At 40.9% G+C, this 13,232-nt stretch overlaps 1 protein-coding gene across 2 annotated transcripts in view; it reads right to left on the bottom strand.

Moving 5' to 3' along the window:
• The window catches only part of LOC116695612 (uncharacterized), a 97,116-nt gene that overhangs the window by 73,093 nt on the left and 10,791 nt on the right, over positions 1-13,232 (bottom strand). For both annotated transcript variants that reach the window (XM_032526009.1, XM_032526008.1), the window contains exons 4-5: positions 9,559-9,627; positions 8,831-8,924 (exon numbers count right to left, since the gene is read on the bottom strand). In XM_032526009.1, the coding sequence (XP_032381900.1) occupies positions 8,831-8,924; positions 9,559-9,627 (163 nt within the window). The remainder of the gene's footprint in view (positions 1-8,830; positions 8,925-9,558; positions 9,628-13,232) is intronic.

Genomic DNA, 13,232 nt, shown 5'->3' with positions numbered 1-13,232 from the left:
CCAATCTGAGTTTTCTGTTGCACGACTAAAACAACTTTTGAACGTACACATGTTCCGAGGTTATTTTGGAGAGGCACTGATGCTCTTTCTGGCGCCGCCCATGATGATTGTAATTTGTTTAAGGTAGACGACTTTTATGCAATATAATAGGGGTGGGAATCACAGGGCACCTCACAATTTGATTCTTATTCAGAGGCCAACGATTGGATTCTAAACCGATTATGGATGCATCTCGAATTTTTTAATGTACGTTTCCATGCGTGATTTAAAAAAAATACACATACAATTCTGAGTTTGTTAGATTGTAGTATTCATCACACAAGTTTTAATGAAATGTTTTGTCTACTGAGGTTTTTATGTTGTTTACAGTCCACGCTTAAGCCTTAAAAATGCTCAGTCACCTTCTCTCACAGCAATGTTCCATGTTAGAGGCTCAGTCATGTTTAAAGGAGGAGAATTGGCTTCTCCAACTGTACATGAAACGTGAGGTGGTCAGATGTAATGTGATAAAGTAGCTGGACAGCATTTATTTGTTTTGCCGAATTATTTTATGTAATATGTCTTTTTTTGGTTTTGTTTTTTTCTGCATGCTTGCCTAAACTCTAAGTTGTTGTGCATTATCCCGTGCTCTTTCAGTCACTCTTTTTCCTGCTTTGTTCATGTCTGGAGACATGTAAAAATCAATACATTTAAAAAACATACAAAACAATCCCCTACAATATAATATTTGACCTTTGATCGCAATGTACCACACTACATTGTCAAATTTAAAACAAGTATAAACAACATATTGTAACAATGACTTATATCTTTAATCAATCGGAAACTTAACCTGCCATCTAGTTTATCTTTTTTAACTGTCTTCTGAAGATGATTCAAGTACACAACAAAACAAATTAATAATAATAAAACAGCCGTGTCCTTAGTCTTCTCTGAACAATTAAGTGTCTTACACACAAATAGCAGAGCTTGCAAACTGTGGCTTTTTTGTCGATGAAATAATTGTCAACATAATTCACTGGAAATCCAAAATACTTCCAATTGTGTAATCCGGGATGAAAGCTTTCTGTTGTTAGCTTCATTAAATGGATAAATCTTCAGTGAAAGAGGAGGGGGTTCAAGTTCTGTTGAATGGTCTCCTGCATCTACAATATCTTATGACTGGCGGTAGCTAAGTTAGAGGAGGTAGACTCGCAGCACTTCATAACCTTGCCATCGACATCCATTTCTTAATTCAAAATTCAAGATTGTGACTTAATTTCAGTCGATTTTAAATTAAAATCAAAATCGTGACACCCTTAGTTTAAAGAAATGCCAATAAACAGAGCGCTTTTTTATATCCAGGGATGTTGTGTGGACTAGACAGACCCTCTTCCGCAGTGTTGTGGAGAAAGATCTGGCAATACGCGACAACGGGTTTACTGTATTACTGCTCTTCTTGGTTTGAGCTCCCATCCATGCTGCATGGAAAGGCGGGGCACCAGAACCATACAGCCAATCATAAATAAACCGCTTGTTTATGATGTCATAACTTTGATGTGAGTGGTCCTGGCAGAATGTACATTATTAAACATAGATAGTCAAAGCAAAGCATGAAGTCCATAATATAAGAGTAGGGCATTGACACACATACAATTGAACACACCATCACTGCCGTCTGTGCTGGTAAATGAGTTTAAATCAAGAAGGTGCCAGTCCTGTACACCAGCAACAGCTTTTATGGCTAAGAGGTGTTTTTGTCTCATTTGATTAGAAAAGGATGGGTTGTTTATACTACCGGACAAAATTATCAGTCTATAATGTACGTGTATGTAAAAGCTGTGGTGGAAATATTTAGATATTTTACTGCATTCGAAATTCTACTGACGTGGTATCAGCAAATTGTACTGCAATTGTAAAAATGATATTGTTACATATTGAATTACGTTTTATAAAATGCATTAATCCTTTGCTGTATGTCATTCTCGTCATTCCCCCCTCTCTCACCCCTTTCACATCTTCAGCTGTCCTATACAAATAAATATCTAAAAATAATCTTTAAAAAAATCCATTTAAGAGTGTCCTTGGCAAGACAGGCAGCATCACAATTAACAATGTTGCAGACACAAACAAAACAAAACAGCTTCAAATAAAAAAGAAAGAACAATTTTAAGGATCATTAAAAGTGCTCCAAGAGATGTTGGGTGACGTTAATTCTTGTTGACGTTCAAAGTATTTTCAAACAAAACGAGGCTCACCCCTCCCTTCTCCTCATTCATCTTGTCCCCTCTCCCTTCCTTACGTGCACTAACCCCACACCCCCACATCCAAATCCTTCTCGTCCGTAAATTGACTGGAAAGCTGGACCACTGTGTGTGTATGCTTCGTGGTGCGGGTTGGCACATTTGGTTTTTGTTGCTGTTTGTAGACCCTGGGCTGTCTGCAGAGAACACGTTTTTTTTACAGTGTGTTCTGGAGACAGGCAGCTAGCAGACAGTGAGATGTTTTTTTTTTTACAGTGTGTTCAGGGGACAGGCAGCTAGCAGATAGTGAGGAGATGTTTTTTACAGTGTGTTCAGGGGACAGGCAGTTAATGAGATGTTTTTTACAGTGTGTTCAGGGGGCAGGCAGCTAGCAGGTAGTGAGATGGTTTTTTTACAGTGTGTTCAGTGGACAGGCAGTTAGTGTTAGGGTTTGTTGTTCACCCCTTGTTTTTCCCCTCCCTGTTGTTCTCTGTCTTCCCTGTGTGTTGTTGTGGGTGTGTCTTCCCCTGGATCATCACCACCTGCTGTTCATCACACCTGTGCCTCATCGCCGCCTGCATCACACCTGTTATTCATCACTTATCACCCTGGCTCTTATAAACCCTGGTTCAACATTCACTCATTGCCAGTTCGTCAGATTACCACACCTGGTATTATGCGCCGGCCTCTTCATAGTTTGTCAAGTACTTTTGTCGTTTTGCTAACTATCTATTCTCGATCCGCCATAGTGCTTTTCCTGTGCCAACTCGTTGCCTGTCAGCCTGCCTGCGATCCTGTCTGTCCGCCCTGACCGCTCCTCGACACACCATCACCTAAGCTCCGTCAAGCCTGGATTTCCTCCACCCTTTGGCTCACCCTGTTATATCAATAAATCCTGCCTGATCTCTTTACTCCGGTGTCCGCCCCTGAATCCTTGCTGTGTCTCCTAACAGTTAGTGAGGAGATGTTTTTTTACAGTGTGTTCAGTGGACAGGCAGCTAGCAGATTGTGAGGAGATGTTTTTTACAGTGTGTTCAGGGGACAGGCAGTTAGCAGATTGTGAGGAGATGTTTTTTTACAGTGTGTTCAGGAGACAGGCAGTTGGCAGATAGTGAGGAGATGTTTTTTACAGTGTGTTCAGGGGACAGGCAGTTAGTGAGGAGATGTTTTTTACAGTGTGTTCAGGGGACAGGCAGATAGTGAGGAGATGTTTGCTCTATGTGACATAAAAGCCTCAAAAAGAGCATTACATCACTTAAAGGGGTGGCTGTGGCTCAGGGGTAGAGCGCTCACCTTGGGCAAGACACTGAACCCTGAGTTGCCCTCGATGCTGCCACATCGGAGTGTGTGAGTGTTTATCTGATGAGCAGGTGGCACCTTGTAAGGCAGCCTCGGCCTCAGTGTATGAATGTGTGTGAATGGTGAATAGAAAAGCGCTTTGAGTAGTCGTGACTAGAAAAGCGCTACATTAGAGCAGTGCATTTACAAATACATTTTAGAGCACCTTTACTTATTAACATTCTTCCCAAGTCAACAACATCAGGGATCAATAATGCAAAACATATAGAGCCAGTTTTAAAATTCATTAAAATTAGCTCTTCTCACTGGTGACTGAGTAGTAAACCAGCTCCACTGGGATTCGCATAATGTTACTTCCTAGTTCCTAGTTAGCCTATTAAAAGACTGTGAAAGCCATAGAAACAGTCAAAAACTACTATGGCGTGAGTAATAGGCTGCTGAGCTTTTAACCTTACTAGTTTTGTACTGAATTGAACGTGACAGCTTGGACTAAGAGAACAACTGAGAACTTGGACTGACTGTTTTACACACTGAAGTGGCTTTGAACAGTAATGTGTTCACTTACTTACTAGATTTACATGTACATAATATTCAATTTTTTGCCCTTATTCTAAAAATGATTATATTCCGACTAAGCTGCTTACATGGCTAATGAAAGTGAATATTCCACTAATATTCCCATTTACATGCAGCCGTGCAAAATAGGATTCTTTTTAAAGTTTCCCACTAGTTGCGGACTTGTTCGACTGTGCAAACACAGCCTCCCTCATTCATTCCTCTAACCACCTTCCTCAAAAGGTCTGCGTTGCAATCTTTGTGCATATTCAAAAACCTGTTGATATCTTTCATAATGTTTACAAATAGGTGTATTTCTCCCTCTTTTCTTTTGGCCATGCTTTTCTACTGCAGCCCTGAAGTAGAAATGTTGGCTGGTTGGTTTGTGTAACACAACCATAGCAAGACACAGAGTTAACCTTGGCGTAGACAGGCAAGAGGACGAAGATGTTCGCAAACTACGGTAAAAACCCTGATTGAAGTGAACATTCTGAATATGCTGTGAACATGTTTCTGTTATGCTAACCTTTGCAGCTGGGACCATGGGATAGAGAGACAGACAGACAGTAGTGAATGGTTCCTGTACTATGTAAAAGCGCTTTGAGTAGTCGTTGAGACTAGAAAAGCGCTATTTAAGAATTTAATCCTCAAGTGCATATCTGCAGTTTTTTTATTCCAGGCAGCATGGTAAAAGAATGAAAGCAATTGTCAGCATTGTGGATATATTCTTTCAACACATAAACCTGTGAAATAAGGCTCATCACTAATCCACCAATAATCATGTGCAGGGAAGATTAAACCTTTTGAAATACACAATTAAATATTAGTTGGCTATTCTTCTTAAGCCGACCTTCTCACATTCGGGGAAAAACACATTTTGTTATTCAGTATTTGAAAGATGGCTTTGTCATGCTGTTTGCTCATCCAAACCAAGGGCAAGCAGTGGCTACAGTGGTGTTTGCACACACACACACAAACACACACATTTGATAAATGTGTGCTTTTGAAGACTATATAATGCAATAGGAGACAAAGAGCCACTGGACAGAAGAGCAATCGAACCCAACCACACATTCACACATAATAAAGTTTAATGCTCCATAGACATTGACAATGCTAGGATATCATTTACTGTATCTGTGCAAAAACTTTTGGTGTAAAAAAACAACTAAATAGTACTTAGTTGTACTTATTGGGTTGTGATAATTATTCCACCTGGGCAAAAATAACATACACACAAATCTTTAAAGCTTTAGTGCGTAACGTTTTCATTTTAATGAAGGTCCGTTACATTGAAGCCATTGCCAGATGAGTTGATACAAAGCTGAGTAAGACACAGCTCTCTCTGTATTTTCAGTATGGCTATGTTCAGAAAACGGTGTTGTGCGGCAACTTTCACGCACAGAAACTCAAGTGAAGATAATGACCTCTTCCACAGTCCAGCATGTTTTTTTTAATCCTCCGTGTCCTCCTTGGCTACAAGCAACTGCGTGGCGGTACGCGATAATGAAAGGCTTGTTTCATGTGGATGCACTGACAGTTTTGATGTAATGTAAATGTGCTGTATTTATATAGCGCTTTTCCAGTCTTAACAACTGCTCAAAGCGCTTTTACATCTACAGGAAACATTCACCATTCACACACATTCATACACTGTGGCCGGGGCTGCCGTACAAGGTGCCACCTGCTCATCAGATAAACACACACACATTCACACTCCGATGCGCAGCACCGGGGGCAACTCGGGGTTCAGTGTCTTGCCCAAGGACACTTCGACAATGACTGCAGGGGCGGGGACTGAACCACCAACCTTCTGATTGGCAGGCAACCGCTCTACCACTGAGCCACAGCCACCCCATCACCCCCAAATCCCTGTCCTGATGCAGCAGGTTATGGTGCAATGTGATGTAGTACAATACTGGGTGTTGAAATGGTGTGGTCATTTGCACTGTAGTCTCGCATTGCCAGAAATTCCTCCACAGCGCTGAAGAGGAGGGTCTGGCTAGTCCACACAATATTCGGGGATGGGAGAAAAACATGCTCTGGTTTATTGGCATTTCTTTAATCACAATTTATCACAATTGTCCTAGCTGAGGGCCGGATGGAGCAACGGTGCCTCTGCAAAATAGCCTCAGGAAGGAACTTGTTTTGGTGGAATATGTGTTTGTTCAAAAGTACTTTTAGTCGTGCAACAAAAAACTCTGATGGACAGATTGTCTAGCTAGCTGTCTGGATTTACCCTGCAGAGATCTGAGTGGCAGTTAACCACAGTCCTCAGATATCCACCGGAGTTTAGAATTACAACACAAAGAAAGTGGAAGGTAACTGACATCTGGTCTAAAAGAGGGACAGCCGACAAAACCTCTGGCTCCAGTGAGTGAATCATCGTCTATATAGACTACTTTTTACCCAGCTGACCAATCAAAGTGGAGGAGGGGTGGGACAAATAATACAAAGACCAATTATCATTTAAACAAAAAAAGCGGGAGGTGAGGGACATCTGGCCAAAATGAGGGACATCGGACAAAAGTTTTGGCGGCACTTGAACAATACCAGAAGTGTAACGTTGTTGATATAGACACACAGTTACACTTTATTTACCTTATAATGTTGAAACTCCTAAATTTAATTCATTTATAATACCACTTTCAGAAAAATTTATAGAAAAATATTGTTGACATACAATTTGGAATTCAAATTTTTTGGGGACTTTGTCATTTTGGGAGTTGGATATGATTTGAATATAATCAATAATAATTGAATGCTGACATTACAATTCAAATGGGTTTTTTTTTTTATAAATGTGTTGGCTAAGGTTAGTGATTCTCGCCCTTTTTGCCTCGGCCTACCCCCATGTTAAAACGAAATGCTTTTGTTACGTCACTTCTGAAGAACACTAATGTTAGAGGGAGTTAGCAACACAAGGCATTGTGAGCTCTTAGGGCACGGAGCTCCGGGAGACCGAGCAGTAGAGCGTTGACAGGCTGCAGCTGGAAATCAACAAGATGGAAATACTTTAACATGAAATAAAAACTGACATCCACTGAGTCAAATCACCCTACCATCTTTCAAACAAACCCTCAAAACTCACCTCTTCAAACTTGCTTTTTCATGCTAACAGACTTTCCCAGTTTCGCACATTTTCATAGCCCACCTCTCCTGCTTTGCCTATGCCTGTCCATGCACCTGTGTGTTTTTCTTTTCTATTTTGTCTGTCAAGTAACCTTGTCTTCGTACCTTGTCTGTTATACTGTTTTGTTTTGTCTGTATATAACCAAAACTGTAAAGCGTCTTTGAGTGTCAAGAAAAGCGCTATAAAAAATAAATTTATTATTAGCCCAAGGATGCGGGAACCACAGTAGCTGCAAAGTGCTATGCGGTTCACACAGTTTTGCTAAGGATTCTTCTTCTCCTCCGTCATTATTCTTCCCTGCATAAAACTCCCACCACAGCCTAAACTGTACATGGTGGCGGTGTGCCATTTTCAGGACTGGTACAAAGACGTCAGACATAGAAATTGACCCACTTCCACCACTAGGTGGCGCTATAGCAGACACAAACGTGTTTGGCCCTATAACTCCAAAACCGTACATCTGAAATTAAAAAACCATATATCCCCGCAATCCCTGGATACTACTGAATCTACACTTGTTAGATAATGTTTGAATACAGAGTTCTCTGTTGATTTGTGTCTGACACAGTGTGCTCGTGGTCGGAAACAAAGCACCGAGCCAAAAGTATTTTTTGTATAGTTCTTTAAAAATAAAAAGGAAACTTGTTTTGGGGAGAATAAAACTACTGTAGGCTGAGTTTTCTTAGTAACCTTCCCAAAAATGCTCAGGATGATGCAAATGTTGGTATAATATGAAAATGGCTGGTGATAATAATAATTTATTGAATGAATCAAATCTGACCATGTCTGTCATGATCTTTACATTGTTAGGTTCCTATACTGGGCTGGGACACACATTCATATGGTTTGATAAAGGGCTTATTGGACTTTAACTTATCATTGCATTTACAATAACGAGCGTAGCTGTCCTCAATTTAGGCCATCCTGTATGTCTCATCTCTGAAACAGCGGCCGCTTCAGCAACATTCTCACGTTCTCACTCCCGATTGGCCATTGGCTCTCAGAGTCACATAATGATATAAAGTCAGGCACGTGGGACTGCTGGGATTGGTTTAAGTCACGGAAAACTCTGGTTATTGGTCAAATTTTCAATAAAGTTGCGGTGATTTGTAAAAATTGCAAGTTGCACCAAAGTCACGTGACTGGTTGAATTTGCGTGAATTGGCGCAATCGACATTATGAAATCCTGGAGGGACTGGCTTATAGTGCCATTGACATACTGTACAGTAAGTGTGTTTAGAGTAGTAAATATTAATAATAGGCTCAATTTGAGCATAACATTTTCAAATGTAATTTAATTATTAAAGATAAAGAAAGACGTTCAAATGGTCATACAGAGGGAAATTGAGAGCTCAAATTTCAACAGTATAATTCCTTTGTTAGACTTTCTACCATAAGCGTAAATCATCTCTCACTGTGAAATGTCCATCTTTTAAAAGCTGAATCATTGAAAATATATAAGGGCTTTATTACACATGTTAACAACTAATGACTAATAACTGTGTGATTCTACACAGTTAATCACATTTTCAGATGGGTTGGACTGTAAATGCAGAGTGACAGGAAGTCAAGAATGCCCTGATAAATGGAAAAGTAGAATGAGAAGATTTCATACGCTTACCTGCTTGTGCATTTTCATCATCGTCCTCATCCTCTGAGGGGGCTGGATCCTCAACGCCCACCTGATCCATCACAATACACTCTGCGACACCTGTCTAAGATCAACATAGACAGATTAATCCAAATAAAACCGAATGTTCTCCCTGTTGTCTGTCAACATTTAATACTAATATTAATGAGACATAATATTAGCATCATAATACATACATAATATAATTAAAGAACCATAAGGAAGAAGTTAGCTGTTGTTAGCATGTATGGTAAATTGTATCCTATTGAAATAGACCTTTTTTACAGAAGACATTTTGGCATGTCATAGGTTATAGGTTATACTCTTTATTAAGCCCCAGTGGAGAAATTACAATTTATAATAGTCATAGCTGGTTTTGTTCATGCTTACTTGCTGTCATGGCTTACTGGGACATAATTTAAATGCGCCATTGTTAAATAAATATTTTTGAACTGTGCCTTTCCTGTTATGACAAGTCAAAACATCTGAATATATATTTTCTGAAGTTTAGCATTACTTCATACAGACACCCCATTCTGTTTAGTCAGAGGAAATTGAGAATGACACACCAGTTAAAGAATTACATTCCATCTTTATAGATTTTCATTCACATACAAATAGCTTGCACTTTTGTCACTTTTGTGCCAAAGCCTGCTCTCAGTGTTACCAATGGAGTCTGATAAGTCCAATGCAGGAACAAGGTTTCTTCAGCTGCTTACCTTTAGAGATTCTAGCTGCACCACCTGACATTTCTGAAGGAGTTCCACAAACAAGTAGATAAGCAAGGCCTGCATTGGATAGAAAACACATACAATTGCTTTCAGCCAGCGACATTTTTCAAGTCATAAAAAACACAAGGCCCATTCAAGAAGAAATGTGTCTCGTCTGAAATTGGATGAGAGCAGTTGGTGGAAGCAGGGAGCAGTGACAAAAAGCTGCAGTCAAGACAGACTTTCCAGCGGTCTTTGCAGTTCACACGGAAAGTTGTAAATTATTTTGTGGATATACAATATGTTAATTAATAACAAGTCACAGAAACACTCACATCCCATATGAGCCCATCCCCATTTAATAAAATGTTTCCAGGTCAATCTTCAGCTGGTACTCAGTCTCCTACAATTGCTGTTTTATTCCTGTGTGTGACAGTGAAGCATTTTAAAATACAATAGACCCGATCACAATTGTTGTCTGCAATAACTCTTTGTCCTGTACATTTTAATTTAATGATGCTGAGCCAACAGGACGAGTCAGTAAACGAGTCAGTGGAGATGAGGGCTGACTCCGGAGTCAGAAGAAACAGCTGTTTGCTTCAAACGATTTACTCATGACTCACACATCACTAGTGCTCATTATTGATCCTGTCAGATATTAAGGCAGGATTAAGATATTATTTTAAAAAGGCTCATATTATGCTTTTTGGCTATTTCCCTTTCCTTAATTGTATTATATATCTTTTTTGTGCATGTTATAGGAGTACAAAGTCAAAAAGCCGCCTCAAAGGTACTTTTCATAAACTGATCCAAGTGTGTGGCACGTCCTCATACTCTGCTTCTGACTGGCAGAGGTTGGAAAGTAACAAAATACATTTACTCACGTTGCTGTATTGAGTAGTTTTGTTGTGTATTTTGTATTTTTCAAGTAGTTTTTAAAATCGGTATTTTAAAATGTACCTGATTGCGTTTTGAGTATTGCATTTTGCTACATTACAAATCCCAGACGTTACTGAAAAAAAAAAAAACTCTGACTAACCCGCACCCGGAACAATATTTATTTACTGAAGTCAAAGCAGGTAAAGCAGTGTGCTTAGTTTGTGGAGAACAGATCGCTGTGTTAAAGGATTAGAATTTGAATCGCCACTACAATACTAAACAGGCAGAATAATCAAACTTGACTGATGCAGAGCGAGCATGGACGTCTGAAGCTTTGCTACTTAAACTCCAAACGCAACAAGGCTTTTATACCAAGCGTCAAGACCAGCTTTGTGATATCCCCCAAATCACCAAAAACAGTAAGGCATTTTCAAAAGGGGAGCTTATTAAAGAGTGTTCGGTGAACTCTGCCCAGAGAAAAAAGTCTGAGAACATAACATCTGACATAAAATTAATATCCACAACAGTCTTTGTTTTTCACGTGGCCCCTTGGGGAAATGAATTGCCCACCTCAGGACAACATGTGTAGGAGACTGGATAAATTAATTCACATACATTTGATTAGCTCATACAGGCTACTTAGGTGTGTAGAAGCTAGCTGCTAGTCTGGGCTGTGAACATTAGGATTTAACCCATTTATGGAGTCAAAATACATGATTTGGCCTTGATTAGCATTATAACAGTTGCTTGTGAAGAAAAGAAAGATGACCCTCAGAACTAACAATGTTTGGTACTTTCACTTTCAATTGATTGTTTGAACACGTTTTATGGGATGGTCTGAACTGAAATTGCACATTATACCTTTCTAGATAGATAAATAGATAGATAGAAAGATAGATATTTATTGATCCCAAAAAATGGGAAATAATGGTGTTACAGCAGCAAACATACATCAGTCACACAGCACAATATATATATATATCTATATATATAGATATATATAGATATATATAAATGAAATACTAGGATACAATATACATGAAATAATAACGACAATAAAAATATAAAAACAAATATTTGAGTATATACAGGATGGGAAAACAAAATGTGAAACTGCTTAAATAGTATGCTAAAAGGTATGCTAAAATGTAAATAAACCAATTGTGCAGGTTGCACTTAGTGCAGTATTGTGGAGTATCAGGGTCTTATCTAGCACCCAGTGAAGACGTGTTAAAGAGTTTTATTGCCTGTGGTAGGAATGAGCGGTCCGTGCGACATCGAAGCTGTCGGAGTCTCTTAGAGAATGAGCTCCTCTGTTGGACCAGTGTGGGGTGGAGAGGGAGTTCAGGGTTATCCATGATAGATAACAGTTCGTTCAGTGACCTCCTCTCCACCACAGCTTCAAATGTGTCCTGTTTGCAGTCGATCACGGAGCCAGCCTTCCTGATCAGTTTGTTTGGTCTGTTTGTGTTGCTGGCTCCGATGCTGCTGCCCCAGCAGACGGTAGAGGAGAACAGAGCTGGCCACAACACACTGGTAGAACATCTCCAACATTCTGCTGCACACGATAAAGGATCTCAGCTTCCTCAGGAAATAGAGTCTGCTCATCCCCTTCTTGTAAACAGCAGTGCTGTTGATCTTCCAGTTCAGCCTGTTGTTGATGTTGACAGCCAGGTATATGTACTCCTCCACCATCTCTTCCCATGACGCAAAGGGGCAGCGGAGCCCTTCCCTTCCTCCTGAAGTCAATCACCATCTCTCTGGTCTTATCCACGTTCAGCAGCAGGTGATTCTTACCAGACCACTCCACAAATTCATCCACCAGTGCCCTGTAGTCTTACTCCTGTCCATCCCTTATACACCCAACAACTGCAGAGTCATCAGAAAATTTCTGTAGGTGACATAACTCTGAGTTGTACTGGAAGTCTGTGGTGTATAAGGTGAACAGTGCCGCCACTGCCATCCAGGTGCAAATGAGCTCGCTGCAGAAGATAGACGAGGCTGGTAGGCAAACTGTAGAAGGTCCAGAGAAGAACTCACCTGCGGCCTCAGGTAGGCCAAGACCAGCCTCTCCAGCCCCTTCATCCCATGGGATGTGAGAGCCACTGGGCGGTAGTACTTAAGGCCAGACGGAGTCGACTTCTTTGGGGACCGGGACAAGGCAGGACGTCTTCCACAGAAGAGGCACCCTCTGCAGGCTTAGGCTCAGGTTGAAGAGGTAATGGAGAACACCAGACAGCTGACTGACGCAGGTCTTCAGGACCCTGGGGCTGATGCCGTTCGGGCCAGCAGCCTTGCGCTGGTGAAGCCTCTCCAGCTGTCTCTTCACCTGGCCAGGTGGGAATTTAAAGCAGGGGGGTGCTTAAAGTGTCAGTGGGGGAAGAGGAAATGTGCTGTAGTGTTGGGGGGCGTGGGCTGACAGCAGGAGGACTGACTACAGGGAAGTGAGGAGGGAGGTGTGGGAACAAAAGAGGGGAGGCAATGAGGAGGTGTAGGCGGTGGGTGGAGTGGTAGAGGAGGCAGGGGATGGCTGTAAGCGAAACCTATTGAAGTAACAGTTTAGCTCGTTTGTGCTCTCCCAGCTGCCTGGTGTTTGCCTCTTCTCCCACCACACCCGGTAATCTCTTTCATCCCTGTCTACACCTCCCACATGTTGTTGTGCTGGAGACTGGCCTCCAGCTTCCTCCTGTAGGTGTTTTTACAGTCTCTCAGTTTATCCCGCAGTCTGTGCTATACTTCCCTTAGCTCCTGTCTGTTCCCATAACCTGAAAGCTTTCTTCTTCTTCTCATTAAGAAGGACTTTC

This window comes from Etheostoma spectabile, chromosome 9 (assembly GCF_008692095.1).
Source record: "Etheostoma spectabile isolate EspeVRDwgs_2016 chromosome 9, UIUC_Espe_1.0, whole genome shotgun sequence".
Lineage (NCBI taxonomy): Eukaryota > Metazoa > Chordata > Actinopteri > Perciformes > Percidae > Etheostoma > Etheostoma spectabile.
This window is presented reverse-complemented; position numbering and strand designations above follow the sequence as displayed.